Source organism: Branchiostoma belcheri, unplaced genomic scaffold, assembly GCF_001625305.1.
Source record: "Branchiostoma belcheri isolate BF01 breed outbred unplaced genomic scaffold, Haploidv18h27 scaffold28, whole genome shotgun sequence".
Taxonomy (NCBI): domain Eukaryota; kingdom Metazoa; phylum Chordata; class Leptocardii; order Amphioxiformes; family Branchiostomatidae; genus Branchiostoma; species Branchiostoma belcheri.
The window spans coordinates 2,787,101-2,802,757 of record NW_017803887.1 but is presented as its reverse complement, the minus strand read 5'-3'; the positions used below and the strand labels follow the sequence as shown (position 1 = coordinate 2,802,757).

At 37.6% G+C, this 15,657-nt stretch overlaps 2 protein-coding genes across 2 annotated transcripts in view; one reads left to right on the top strand and one right to left on the bottom strand.

Annotated features, from left to right (window-relative positions):
• The first annotated feature begins 148 nt into the window (after positions 1 to 148).
• LOC109472596 (dynein regulatory complex subunit 3-like) lies at positions 149 to 13,910 on the top strand. The gene is made up of 12 exons (XM_019772392.1): positions 149 to 251; positions 1,140 to 1,349; positions 2,109 to 2,225; positions 3,288 to 3,454; positions 4,566 to 4,712; positions 5,866 to 5,985; positions 7,367 to 7,479; positions 8,608 to 8,782; positions 9,764 to 9,895; positions 10,433 to 10,503; positions 11,144 to 11,267; positions 11,900 to 13,910. Exons 2-12 carry the CDS (start codon positions 1,190 to 1,192, stop codon positions 12,140 to 12,142), a joined length of 1,569 nt encoding a protein of 522 aa, XP_019627951.1. The 5' UTR covers positions 149 to 251; positions 1,140 to 1,189; the 3' UTR covers positions 12,143 to 13,910.
• The window catches only part of LOC109472603 (ATP-binding cassette sub-family A member 3-like), a 35,890-nt gene continuing 33,424 nt past the window's right edge, over positions 13,192 to 15,657 (bottom strand). The window contains exon 28 of the mRNA XM_019772399.1: positions 13,192 to 14,535. Coding sequence (XP_019627958.1) covers positions 14,339 to 14,535 — 197 coding nt within the window. The 3' untranslated portion in view covers positions 13,192 to 14,338. The remainder of the gene's footprint in view (positions 14,536 to 15,657) is intronic.

Genomic DNA, 15,657 nt, shown 5'->3' with positions numbered 1-15,657 from the left:
GCCAAAAAATAACGAACATTTTAAAAATTTCCAATATGTTTTGTCAAATATGAACAAATTCTAGTCAATTCATTTACACGAAAGGCAATTTCTTGAAAATTTTGCGAAATTTTCTTTTCTGTAGGTCAGAGGTTACCAGTTGCTAGACAACGGCGCCATTTTGAAACTTGTTTGGGTGAGTCGAGAAAGCAGCGAAGAGAATCAGAGCAAAGTTTGACAGATTCGTGCATCTAAAGTTGCCTTTTTCACAGGTTTGACAATGAATTTGTCTTTGCGTGGTGCATGACTACGTGTGTAATTATTTTTAGATATTTACTGTCAATATTACTGACGTAAACTCTTCTCAAACTGTTTGTGGGGAGGGTCGAGCCGTTAAAACAAGGATGTTGTTTTGATTACAATGTTTTGAATAAAGTTATTGGCTCTATAACGTTATATATCTATATCTTTCCAACACAAAAAGAAAGACACGGGATATTTTTTTGACTTGATTATTTATTGATTGATATAGTCACTGCCGAGCAATGGAGTTTTTTAGTACATAATTTTAGCAACAGAAATCATCAATATTGTTCGAATGTATTACTGTTATATACAGTTCCGTAAATATGTCAATTTTTCTCAGTGAGCTTTTGCTACTGCAAACTCACTCACTAGGTCGAGTTTCCCTCGGCCATTTCCAAAAAAAAGTTTTCAACCTTACTGAAAATTGTACAAAACAGCTGCAAAATGAGCAAATATATCCCATGAGTTGAAAAAACAAACAGACATTGGAAAACAATACCAATGTCGTAGAATGCCAAAATGAAACGAAAAAGATGAAAATGTACATGTAAAGAATTGAATTGACTACATTATTCGCCAAACCACACAGTGTTATTTGTTCAACCTTCAAAACCATGTAAATTTCATATTGACAGCAACTTTTTTGGGGGGCCAAACTTTTTATTAATCGCAAGCTCGCATCAGGTTTGGGATTCCCAGAGGATGTCATCCATATTATCCAATCAACATGGCCTTTCTTTCTTTATTTGAATTTACCACATGCAAAAACAAGTGGAAGGGAGGACAAAACAGGTGTATCAACGCCTTTACAAGTTGTCTGGGCCTAACCCATAATCCGTTGGACTCCATTGCAGGCATTGTAGAGTTGGGTGTGAGCTAGTGAGGATCCGCGGACGCCGCCACCATGAGTCGACTGTACGACACGGTCGAGCCGGCGGTCATTGATGAGGAGATGCTGCAGAAGGCCGTGGAGGAGCAGGGACCGAAGGACGAGGCTGGACGCATCGCCAAACAGGAGGGCATCGACTTCGCAGACGTCCTGTCTCTCAGACTAGACTTTAAAAGTAAGTAAGCTCGAATGAAAGCTCATCTGTGTTGGTAGAATCCATAGTTATAAAGTTCAAACTTGTTCCAACACAAGGAAGAAACTCCATGATAAATTGTCGGCTGATTCCATCAACCTTCATCAGATGTGCGATGCAATCGCCGACCACTTTCCGGAAGTCGGATGAAGGTTGATGAGATCAGCCAAAAATTTATGGTGAGTTTCTTCCTTGTGTTGGAACAAGTTCGAACTCTATAACTAAGTAAGTAAGCTGTAACAGTATGTTGTAGGTTCTACAATGTATGTCGTATTCTTCCGGCCGTATAAAAGTTTGTCGTACATGTAAGTTCTACTGATTGTACGTTCGTCGTACGTTCTACCGATCATCGACTTTGCAGGTTTTTCAGATGTCCTATCTCAAAGACCAGACTTTTAAAAGTAAGCTGTAAACAGTATGTTGTATTTAGTTCTTTGTCGTAAGTGCTACTGATTGTACATTTGTTGTAAGTTCTACCTATCATACTTATTTTCGTAAGTTCTACTTATAGTTCGAACTTCATCCCAAGTTGGACTGACTGTTTGCCATTCAAACAGCCGATCCTGTTCCAAAGCTTCGTTTTCAATGAAGTGACTTAAGAATAACTTAAATAAGTTATCTGTTTGTGTGGATGTGCCTTTGTACTCCAACAAGCATCTAAATGAAAAGCCATTAAAAAAAACACAAATTGTACACAAATTATGATAACATGTTATAATAAAAAAAAATCTCTACCTACAGACATTTTGAAGATAGACAACCTGTGGAGGTTCACCAGTCTAACCAAGCTGCAGATGGACAACAACATTATAGAGAAGATTGAGGGAATGGATGCACTGGTCAACTTGGTCTGGCTGGGTCAGTATTCCATCATTCTGTTGTATCTCAATAACACATATTACACAAAAGTACAATGTGTATCTATTCTAACATACAACACAATTGCAATGAGCTGCAAGATTTAAAACCATTGCATCCACCAACTAGAAGGCAATAGGGCAAGAATGTTACTTTCGTTTGTGAAAGATTAAACAACTGTAAAATTTATACATTTTCTAATTAGAAGCCCCTACTCTAAGAAAAAAAATTGGGCAATTGTCCCTGTAGCATCATTTTAAATTACCATTGTCATTTCCTAACAGAAAAACCATAAAAAATTGGTACCAGAAGCTCCCTCTAAGTATTGTGTGTAAAAGTATACATGCATGTACTTAAAAGGGGAACAAGACAAGATAAACCTTGTCATTATATCATGCATGGCATGTCTGAAATATGATTTCCTACACTTAGGCCACACCAATTTAATTTGTTGGTTCTCGGATTCGCCTCTTCATTTTTTTCTGATTTGCAAAAAAAAAAAAAAAGATTCTGGTTCTGAATCAACTCAAAAATGCTCACATTTTGCCCCCAATAGTTGAGGAAATTCCTTTTCTTCCTTGTTGTTACAGTTTTTTCCATCTATCAATGCAGTGGTTTGATTAAAAGTTCAAAATTTATACTTTAAATTTTAACCCAGCCTTTTTTGTTGACTTCATGGCTCCAATCGAAGCATTTGGGGCTATAATAGGATGCCTAGGCCTGTTTTTATTTTTATTTTTTTTCGCCCTGTCGCTTCATATTTTTTCTGAAAAAATCCGAGAACCAACAAATTAAATTGGTGTGGCCTTACTTTGCTATTCCATCTTGTTTAGAGTGCTACCTGCCATTTGAAGTTACGGCTGGACAAATTGGCTACCACTATTTTCCTGATATAATGACAGGTTTCATCAAACCTCTTGTTCCCCTTTAAAGACACAATAGAAAGTACAGGGAGTTTTGTATGATCCTCTACAACTAAAGATCTAACAAAGTTAAATACATGTATGGATAAAGAATGCGCTGCCTCATATTGACCTTTTATTCATGTCACACACTGTGTAGACCTCTCCTTCAACAACATTGAGGTGATTGAGGGTCTGGACAAGCTGACCAAGATTCGAGACCTGACCCTGTACAACAACAAGATCTCCAGCATAGAGAACATGGACGCCCTGGTGGACCTACATGTCCTGTCTGTGGGCAACAATGAGCTGGACCAGCTGGAAAATGTAGGGAACTCAGTGGTAGAAATAGTGCTGTGTACCTAAACTATGTAAAGGTTCCGGTCCAGATTCAAGTCCAGAGGTTTAGGTTCAGGTCCAGACTTACAAGTTCAGACCTAAACCCATGGCATACTAGTACACAAAATTGCATTACACTACCAGGGTTTAAAAGCAATATCAAGATTAATTGCTTGCACAACACATCTGGGTGAAACTATGGCCACAAAATTTACGAAGGCCGACACTTGACATATGCTCATTGGAAATGTTTTCTTCACTTTCCCACACAATTTTTTTTTAATCTATGGAAGGCTTTAAGTGGTTTGGAATGAAAAAAGGAATGTAATATTATTTTGTTTTTCTTGTAAGTCTGGAACTAGTTTTTTTGGACTTGAACCTAAACATTTGTACAAGTCCGAAACCGGTCCAGTGAACCGGTACACAGCACTACATGTAGGTAGAAATAATTTTTTTTCAGTGCTCTACAATATTGCAGAATGTCAAAATTTTGTTCTGCAATTCAGAAATACTTTCTGCAAGTACACACTTAAAAGTCTTGCTCTAAACCAATGGCATTATACAAAATTGCATGTTGACAGAGATTTGTAATATGATACAGACCAGATGTTTTTATATATAGCTTCATTTCATGGAATGGGGAGGGAAATGGACTGAAATATGCTGTATTTGGTTTTGGGCAAATGTTGGCATTTCTAGTAACCATTAGGCCACACCAATTTAATTTCTTGGTTAACGGATTCGCCCGCTTCATTTTTTTCTGATTTGCAAATAAAAATAAAAATTCAGAATCAAGTGCAAAATGCTCATATTTTGCCCTGAACAGTTGAAAACAGTCCTTTTCTTCGTAGTTGTTACAGTTATTCCATCTATGAATGCAATGGTATCATTAAAAGTTCAAAATTCACTGTTTAAATTTTGAACCAGCCTGGTATGTTGACTTCATGGCTCCTATCGTACCATTTTGGGCCATAATAGGACGCCTAGGCCTGTTGTTATTTTATTTTTTTTTTCGCCTGCCCGCTCCATTATTCTTAAAAAATCTGTTAACCAAGAAATCAAATTGGTGTGGCCTAATTGTCATGTTTTTGTCCCCCAGCTGATCTACCTGAGAAGATTTAAACAGCTGAAGACCCTGAACCTGAGTGGGAACCCTTTCTGTGATGATCCCAACTTCAAACACTATGTGATCGCCTACCTACCAACTCTGCAGTTCCTGGACTACAGGCTGATTGACGAGAACACAGTAAGTTTTTTTTAAACGGAGTGGTTCAATGCAGTTCAATTCTACTTCTCTGCATTGAACTAGAAATATGAGAGAAACATGGCTATGTCAAGAGATGGCGGTGAACGTTTGATTTGAAAGCCTGTAGATGGTAAGTCGGTGGGGAACACTTGACAGGGAGGGAATTCCAAAGCTTGGCCATACGGGGAAAGAAACTGTCACTGTAAAAAGATTTCTAACAAGGAATTTGGATGGTGAAGTTGTGTGAGCTAGTGGAGAACCTAGTGAAACTAGTTGGGTGAGTTCTGCAGAGCAATGACCATGAAAATATCTGTAAAAGAGGAATAGAGAGGCAACATTTCGTCTATGGGAAAGGGGGTCTAACTTGGAGGCCAGAGGATAGCCTATGGCCGAGCAGATTTTCTTCTGTATGCCATCAAGAAGGTGCAGGCAATCGATTGTGGCACCAGCCCAGAGGTGCGAACAGTACTCCATACATGGACGAATGGTGGATTCATAGAGGTATAGTAGACTTGCAGGAGTTACGATGTTATAGGTGGTTGAACAAAGAAATGACAAAACAAAAGGATATGATTGTTTTCTTCTTTTAAAATTAAACATTCAATGGGGGTAAGTGCCTGCATGTATTGGATTTTAGGGCATAGGATACAGTCATTGTCAAAAAGGATTTGCATATGGACAGCAGTGACCAATCAAACTGAGCATTGGAAACTTTCTTAGTATGAAAAAAATCACATGACTAGTTGCAGGTCTCGAAATACTGGGTGCATGTGCACCTTAGTGCACCCAAAATTGGAGCTGTGCACCCGAGTTTTTTCACCCAAATATTTTTGTAAGTATTTTTGTACATATCAAATGAAAAAATATGCAGGATAAAAGTATACAGGATATTCTTGGCATCTAAGTGTAACAAAAATCATAAACCTTTGTTGTAGTACTTCTTTTATTAATTAGAGATTTTGAATTTAGCTCCAATTTTAGATTCAAACTCAAAATAGGAGCAGTAAAATCTGTAATGGAGTTTTGTTTTATTTGGTGCACCCAAAAAAATTTTGTGCAAATAATTTTTTAGGTTGGGTGCACCAGTGCACCTATTCCCAAAAATGAATTTCGAGCCTTGAGTTGTGACCAATTATGTATGTTTGTGTTCCAGAGGGCAGCAGCCAATGAGCAGTACACATACCCCATCCAGCAGCTGGAGCACAACGAGGAACAGGCGAGGAAGAGGATTGAGGACCAGGAGGCAAAGGAGGCAGAATTCAGCCTCCACAAGGTGAGAGGAAAACTGTCAAAATGTAAAGCAAAGTTCTTTTTATCACAACCATTTATTTTTCACTAGCCAACGTTTCGATGACCGTCTGTCATCTTCGGCTAGTGAAAAATAAATGGTTGTGATAAAAAGAACCTTGCTTTTCAGTCGTTTACCAACCTGATGAAGTTCTTTACGGATGTAACAATGTAGCATGTTGTTGTTGAACTTACTGTTCCTTACATGTGTTTTAATGTATTGGACTCAATGATATATGTGTACCAATACACAGCACTTAGGAGACTAAATTTTTCATTGTGATTCATTGTTAAGAAGGCCACAATACCAAAGCTTAGTTGGACTTTCTGAAGTCAATGAATTTATGGTCTTTAACCCTTGTCCTGCTGGCATTTTTGACACCATATTTTTCAATAATTTGATGTTTTAATCAGATCATAGACCCTTGGCACGTTTATGAAGATTAGTCATCCAGGGTAGAAAACTTGAATCATTATTTTAGACTTTTCAACTGGATAAAAGTTCATATAGCTTACATAGTTTTAAAAAGTTTTTATATTATTATACACCCCCTTGACCTTTTTTGCCCTGTGGTGGTGTAGTGATTTCTGCATTAGTTGTGTTTCTCTGCAGTGTGATGCATGTCAGAGAAATACGCCCAAAAAGCACTTAATATATAGATGGTACTATATGTGCAACCTATATATATATATATGGGCTCTGCAGGACAATGGTTGATAACAGCAGATATTTCAGCACCGTTGACAGTTCTCCCATTTTTATCCCCTCCCTCAGAGTGCCTATGTGGAGAACCTGAATGGTTCTGCTCTGTTTGACTCCAATTATTGTATTTACTGTCTTCTCTGTAGTCTATAAGAACAGCAGATATTTCAGCACTGTTGACAGTTCTCCCAACTGTACCTCCCTTTAGAGTGCCTATGTGGAGAATTTGAATAGTTCTCCAATGTATATCAACATTTATGGAGCAAAAATGCCCATAATTCTGACCAAAAAAAAAACAGTTACTGGAAGGACCTGGATTGATTTTTAGGGTACCACCTCATCTTGGGGCTTGTTTCTGCAGTTTTAAATGCCCTACGTATTAACTACTGATTCAAATGTGCAAATGTGAGACAGTATGTGTCAATATCGGATTGCCTTATTCAGAGTATTTTCAGTTTTGCTGCCCTGAAATTGTATTGGATGCCTTTAAGAACAGCAGATATTTCAGCACCGTTGACAGTTCTATTAACTTTTTGTACCTTCCTCGGGGTGCGTATGTGGAGAACCTGCCTCCAATTGTTGTATTGTCTTCTCTGTAGTCTTTAAGAACAGCAGGTATTTCAGCACCTCTGACAGTTCTCCCAACTTTTTGTACCTCTCTCAGGGTGCGTATGTGGAGAACCTGAATGGCTCTGCTCTGTTTGACTCCATGTTTGCTGATGACACAGAGGGACCCAAACTGGCTCTACTCCCAGGCGTGGATGAACTCCTCACTGCATATCCTTTTATTGTGAACTTAGAAAGAATTAGAAGCTGTTTATGTACATATAACTAATTTCAAATGGAATTTAAATTCTAAACAGAGGGAGAGAAGTTAAAGGACAGTGTACTTATGGATAAAATAGATTCAAGGAAAGTACAGTGTGCAATTATTAGTAAGCAAGTTTGAATGTCAAATTAAAAATTTGTGGCTAATTCAATAGAATTTACTTTTTTTTAGTATGTCATACCTGGGCCGCGATTACGTTCGATACGGGTGTTCCGGCCCGTGTGATAACTAGCGGTACGGCCCGGGGGAGGGCTGGGACCGAGGGTGATGCGGAATACACCGTGTTGTATTTTATTTATGTCATACCCACCCAAGAAAACGCGCCTTTCAATGCGAAATGAGCGAAAATTTTGTGTCCCTAAACCCCAAAAATGCGACAACATCAATTCCAACGTCCGAATTTTGTATTCGAATTTTGAAATCGGTGCACGCGGTTAGGCCGAAACGCGTTCAAATCGTTCCACGGAACATTTGGAAGCCCCGGGCCGTACGCGTAAAGAACCCCCGGGCTGTACCGCTAGTTATCACACGGGCCAGAACACCCGTATCGAACGTAATCGCGGCCCAGGTAGGACATAAAGATATTTATACTAGTATATGAATGGCTGTTTATATTTTCAAATTATCATGGAAAATGAATAGAAATGAAAAGGTTCACCTCAGGATTTTTGAAGAAGTTTCTATGTGGATAAATTCTAAAGCTTTCTAGGAGACCAAATGAAATCATTATGGCCAAAAGGGCTAAATGTTCTAGCCAACACTAAGTAGTAGTAGTAGAATGGTTTATTACAAGAACAAAGACGACAATGTACACACAAGCCTCCTGGCAGCTATGATGGCTGAATTGCGAGGCTTATTCTAACATGATGTAGCGACATACTAATATGTACATTCATAAAATCTAGTTGAATTTAAAAGTTGAATTTAAAAGCAAATATTATTTTAAAATTGATGCAATATAGCTTTGTGGAAAGTAAATAAAAGCATCATGTGGAATTACTGTACGATTGGGACTTACCCCAAAAAACCCAAATGAAATCATCTTTCGTCGGTTTGTTCCTTAATTCTTTCCCCACCTACAAAGAGAAGTACACAGCGATCTGCCAGCAGATTTTTGAGTACGGTCTGAAGGAGCACCAGAGACGCGGGGATGAAGTCAGCGGCTTCCAGACCGCCGTGGACGAAGCTAAGGAAGACAACAGGAACATGGGCATGAGGAAAATCAATGACTTCAACGATTATCGGAGAAAGGTGCGTTCAGCAAAGTAGTTATGGCTTCACCACACCAGTCACCATGGAGTAGTGTGGTGAAGACATATTGCTTTCTCTCATGTTTCTTCTTCTTCTCCTCCTCCTGCCATTTCTTTAAAGGGATTCAACTCAGCCATTTTTCAGCTAAATGACCTGAAATTTGGCATGGAGGTAGAGTGGACAGATACCCCCAGTCGTTTTTTCATTTCTTGTTGAAACAGGCCTTTAAATTTGTTTTATTTGTTGTTTTTTTGCCATTTTCAGGCCAAAAATATACATTTTGGGATCTGGAGCCCAGGCTTGTACTAAAACTAAATGACCTGAAATTTGGTATGGGGTCATACCTTGGACACATGTCTACAGAATGGCATTTAAGCTTTTGACATATGCCTTTTTAGTTTTGTTTTTATGTTAGTCTAGTTTGAATTGGATGAAAGTTAGGCTAACTCTTTGGTGTACCAAATACGCATCACATATCAAAGCCTTCTCCTCATCATACAAGCTAATATTTTAATGGGATAGCAGGGCTCGAAATACTGGGTGCATGTGTACCTTAGTGCACCCAAACTTGAAGCTGTGCACCCAAATTTCTTCTGTGGGTGCATCAGTGCACCCAAATATTTTTGTAGGATTACACATGTTAAGATGTTAAATGACATATAGTTGCTGTAATATACAGCATAAAATTATTCTTAAATTATGTCTGGAAAATGATAAAATTATTGTTAGTAGTAAAACCTTTTTTTTAGAAAGGAAACATAATTAGTTTTTTCTATAGCTACTTATTTTATTTTATATGGTGCACCCAAAACATTTTTTGTGCATCCAATTTTTTAGGTTGGGTGCACCAGTGCACCTATTCCCAAAAATGAATATCACTCCATGGATAGGTTGCAGTTATAATTGTATACAGTACAAGACTTGGTGTAAAACTTTTCCTGCCTGACAAACTAACTGATTACTATGATTGATTTTCTGCAGTTGTTCACTGAGCTGGCACAGAGTAGTGACCAGGCACACATCGACACCTCCCTGGAGCAGCACAACAAGGAGATTGACAAGTTGTGGGACAGCCTCATGGCCCTGGAGATGCAACTGGTGGACCAGCTTGAGGTATGAATTAAATTTATTTAGAAAGTGGACCACAGTGTTTCTGTGAACAACATGCTACTGCTTGAATGAAACCTCATCTATGTTGGAAGAATCCATAGTTGTTTCAAACAATGTTATCCCCAGTATGGCTAGTTTACATGCATTTCAGTAGCATTTTTAGTTACAGAGTTCAAATTTGGTTCCAACACAAGAAAAGAACTGTCTTGTCAGCCTTAATATCAGTGTGATTCACTGACTGACTCTCCCGAAGTTAGAAGTGTGATTCCTGACTCCTTTTTTTGGAACAAAGTTGAAACTCTACATTCAACTAAACATGCTACTGCCATACATGTAAACTAGTTATAACATTGCTTGAAATCACCTATGACACCTTTTATTGAGTTTCAAGTACATGAGACAATACTGACTGACTGACTGAGTGACTGAGTGACTGAATGAATGAATGAATGATTATTGCTGGCTATGTAATGACATAACAAAACCTAGAGCTGTGCTTTTGTCAAATTAACCATCATGTGTTGCTTTGTGCCCTTGCAGGATACCATCAAGGAGTTTGAACGGAACATGGCTGATATGGTGTCTACTTTTGTGGAGAACGTCCAAGCACTATATCCTTTCATAATTATTTTTATAGCATTATAGAGTCATCACTAATGTCTGTGTTGTCTACAGTAACTGTAATTATAGTCATCTATGAAGTGAATTTCACATGATGTCACATATAGAAATTGTTCAAAAACTTTTCTTTGTATGTAAAAGAACATCATTAGATTCTGAAGAACTCAGCAGCACTGATTTTTTAAATACACGTATGTTGATAAATGTTCAGGGCTCAAAATTCATTTTTGGGAATAGGTGCACTGATGCAGTCAACCTAAAAATTGGGTGCACAGAGAAATTTTTGGGTGCACCATATAAAATAAAGAAAATGAAAATGCTTAAAAATTCCAATGAACCCAAATTATAACCTCAAAATCTTCAACAAATACTACAATAAAGATTTTATTATTTTTCAGACACTTAAAAGCCAAGAATATGCTGTATACTAGTATACATTTAATATCTTTACTTACATAAACATACAAAAATATTTGTCACCCACAGAAAAAAATTAGGTGCACAGCTCTAAATTTGGGTGAAATAAGGTGGACATGCACCATATATTTTGAGTCCTGATGTTGTACTTTGATATGTTTAAATTTGATACAACATGTTTATGAAAAATAGCTTTCCTTAACACAAGCTTACGATCTCTCAATGTCGTGACCTTGAGAACACCCACAATGAGAAACTGCTGGAGGTTGCCATAGTAACGCTGGAGAAGATGGTGAAGAATGAGCTGGATGACGAACTGCCTGATGATGTCAGAATGGTAGGAGATCTTTGGATCTTATTAATAAGATATTATAAGAAAAAAAAGACACAAGTGACTATTATCTCGCAGAAATATTACATTGCCACTGACCTATTAGTAAGTACATTTTATGTCCTACCTGGGCCGCGATTACATTCAATACGGGTGTTCGGGCCCGTGTGATAATTAACGGTACGGCCGTCTTCATGAAGAGTAAAATTCATGTTTCCTGACAATTATTTTTTTCTAAGGCAGACTCTGCAATTGGACTAAAGCTAGTTGAAAGTAGACATCACTTATGAGGTTGCACAATGTTAAACTACTGATATAGGAACTGCAAATGCCCCAACCATTGTTAGCAAAGTTGGCTGGGTTGGCTGGTGTTCAGGGATGGTTAGAACATTTGGGGTTGGTTGGGAGGTTCAACCATGGTTAGCTGGTATATATATTTGGTTGTATTCAACGGTGTTTGGGGTGTATACAGGGATCGAATTTGACTAAAATTTGTTTTGATTTGTATAGATAGGTAGGCGTGACCTAAATCTGGTCAGAGTGCTCCTAAACAAGTTTGGGGAAGGTTGTAAATGTGTGACAGGCTTAAGGCAGAGGACATCAGAAACATAAAACTAATTGATGATTTCTCTCTCTAGCTCTTTGTGGACAAAGACACCATCACAAACGCGGTCGGCGCGTCACACGACCTCCACCTGCTGAAGATCGACAACAAGGAGGATGACATCATCACGCGGGCCAACAACTGGCTGGCGGCGCTCATGGAGCGCGTGCACAACGAGGAGGAGGTCAAACGCAACCGACACCGCGTCTCCGAGATCAACAACTTCATCGACCACCTCCGAGAAGAGGTGGAGACGTTTGAAATCCAGGCAGCGTAGAGGGATAGTAGTAGTAGTAGAATCAGTAGACTATACTGCTTGTGGATGTGGTATCTTTACTATGCACAGTTTGAGCTCTTCCAGCGATATACTCTAGTGTAAATAAACCTGCTTTATGTTGATCAAATTCCAAAAATTTTGATTTGTGTTTATCAGATATAATTTCTCTGAAGGCTGTGTGGACAAAATTTGCGTCACCAGGGACAAGGAGGCATTGTGGATTTGGTACAGTAACTGTAAATCACTTTTGTTCGTGGTACTTGGTTTTCACGGTCACTTCTGTACTGCGAATATCATTACTACTGCAAACAGATAATTCGCTGACTTTCTTTCTTCTGCACCTGCTGCCACCAAAAACATATTAATAGTTCCGCGAACAGATGTCTATTTTTCTCTGTGAACTGCTACCGCAAATATAAAGTGATTTACAGTATCTTTTGTATGCACAGTTTGAGCTCTTCCAGTTATATATACTCGTGACATTGATCCTGTAAATAAAACAGCTTTATGTCAATCAAATTCAAACAATTTTGATTTGTGTCTATGAGATATAATTTCTTTGTGTGGACCAAAATTTTTGTTGCCAGGGACAAGGAGGCATAACTGAATTCAACCACAATTATTCAGGCTGTACTGTGTTCTTTTGCTACAAATAGTGAGTCACATTCGGGATATATGATGCACTGTGAAAATTGACTGCTGGTTTGTTACCAGGCAGTAGGAGGCCTAAAAAATTTATAGAAACAACATTTTCTGTATGCTTTCAGGATGACAACGTCTTTGTATATAGCCTTGTAGAAGCAAAGCTATATGAACAACATTATGACAGGTGGCTCCCTAGATTTTTCCTTAGAAGTTTCTCTATTAATAAAACATCAAGACTTTATTCTACATCCAGATGTATTCTCTGGCAATAGTAAAATATGTCATCTGAGGGTATATTTAGTTTCGTTGACATGTCATGGTTGCATAACATCATAAACTAGGAATAAATTTTGATTCCTAAATTACTTGTCAATGAATGATTCCACAAACAAAAGAAGGGGTACATTTCACCTGTTTGTTTATTAGAGGCTATGGTATAACTCTCGCCAAATACTCTGTGAACATTTTTCGGTATTAGACACGCTTGTACATCTTTGTCATTAAAAATCTTTTCTAGGTATCTGTATTGCATATTTTCTATTCAAGTTCATTATTTACATGTCCGAACAAGCCTCACCAGGAGACTATAAATTTTAACAGTGTACATCTGAAGTAAGTCATTTTATTTCTTAACATGACTGATATCATTATGAACAACATTTTTTATTCAGATGCACATTTCTAATCTATTCAGGACATGTTACATCCTTGCAAACCCAGTTGCAGGTCACAATGTATATGAATTACAATTATTATTAATAAAGTTGATGGTCATAAAATGTGATAGCAGCTATAATGCAATTTTGAATAGAAAATTTTGGGATTCTTTTTCAAGCTCAATTTTGACTTAAAATACACAAAACTAAGTAAAACATGACACAATACCCAAGACTAGCATAGTACCGGTATTACAATTGTTGAGATAGAAAGCTTACTTTTGAGTAAACCCCACTAGATATATTCTTAAGTAAATGTACAAGTCTTGTGCTATTTTTTGTTTCTTCTTAGCAAAAAAGTGCATAAAACAGGAATTTGCTCACATTTTTTATCAGATATTATCTGATCTGAAATATTACACAGGCTAAAATTATACACAATGTTAAAATTCCGATTACACAGAAATTAAAAGTGCTCTGTTACATCATACATGTATTATTGCAATCCAAGGTCCATTGTATACATCACATCACATTACATTTGACTAGTTCTTAAAAAGTAATAGTTTCCATTTCCTTATTAAAAAAATCTTCAACATTCTGCAAAAAACAAGTTAGTGGTATAGTTCTAAGTTGTAATTAACACATGTTACAATGTATGTAAAAAGCCTACCCTGACCTTATTTGTGCATCTTTACTTTGGTAAATTTATTCAATACCACTGTGCCATTTGTTCTGTTAAGCACAAAATATTTCACTGCAGCTATTATTTCCTTTTGACTGAAATGGATCACTGGTTTTTAGTTTGAAGTCAAATATTTCCATCTATTACCGTAACGACAGTACTAAAAGTGTTTCTTTATGTTTCATTTTTGTTTGGTTATCGTTCTGTCGGTTACTCATCCGTCTGTCTCTGCCACTTGGCAAAGTTGAGGAACACTTGTTCCAGAGAGGTCTGGCTCACGAGGTAGTCCTCGATGTTGAACCTGGACTTGGCGCGTTCCATGGTGCCGAACACGCGGGCCCAGGTCAGGGAGCGGTCCTTCACGTGGTAGTGGACCATTCCGTAGTGTTCATCCTTCAGGATACTCCCTATAGTCAGGACGATAGCAAATAAACATTAAAACTAGAGTAACATTAATTTTGCAAAGCAAATAGACATTATTAATGTTTACCTTCGGACATGGTCTGCTTTGTTCTCACTCAAACACATTTACATACATGTACAGTCATGTACTACTAGTATATGGTGACAGGAGCAGAGCAGACCATGAAATTGCAACATTATGTAACCCAACACCAGTCACCATGGTGACAGATGTCAACAAATCATGTCATTGGTCAGGTCATAGGTCACTGGAGAAGAAGAAGAAACGGAGCAAAAACTACATTGTTTTCCTTTGGTAAGTATTTACAGTAATGTGAGGATCCTGAGAGGAAGGATAATATCTGACAGAAATTCTAAATATACTTCTAAATATATTAATAATATAATAAATTACTATGTACAGTACCGCTTTCTTATTTTTAAGATTTGGTTCTCAGTTCAAGACCAAAGATGGGCTCCATCTTCCAATACCATGTCCTTACTTAAGTAACACAATGGATCAACAATCCACTGCCCCTACAGCCTCATATCATTTACTGACTACATTTCAGGGACTTAAGCACTGATAATATGTATATTGGAGAGACTAGAATTCTAATTGATATTAATGCTTTCATGTGTTGCCAGTATATCACTGTTGATGCTGAAACAAAAGATTCAATTTACTCTTCATCTCATTCAGTAATCGCTAGCATTTCAACAATGCAACTATAGGATCTGCAGCACTCATATAATTGAAAAGGAAAATAATGTGTTGTCACGAAGGAGCTAATAACCGATGTACACACAGGATGAGGCTGTTAGCTTGATTTGAAGAAAAGCCCTTGAGGACTTCATCAACCATTCCACATGCAGCAAATTGAATATAAGGCCACACCAATTTAATTTGTTGGTTCTTGGATTTTTTCAGAAAAAATATGAAGCGACAGGGCGAAAAAAAATAAAAATAAAAACAGGTCTAGGCATCCTATTATAGCCCCAAATGCTACAATATGAACCATGAAGTCAACAAAAAAGGCTGGGTTAAAATTTAAAGTATAAATTTTGAACTTTTAATCAAACCACTGCATTGATAGATGGAAAAAACTGTAACAACTAGGAAGAAA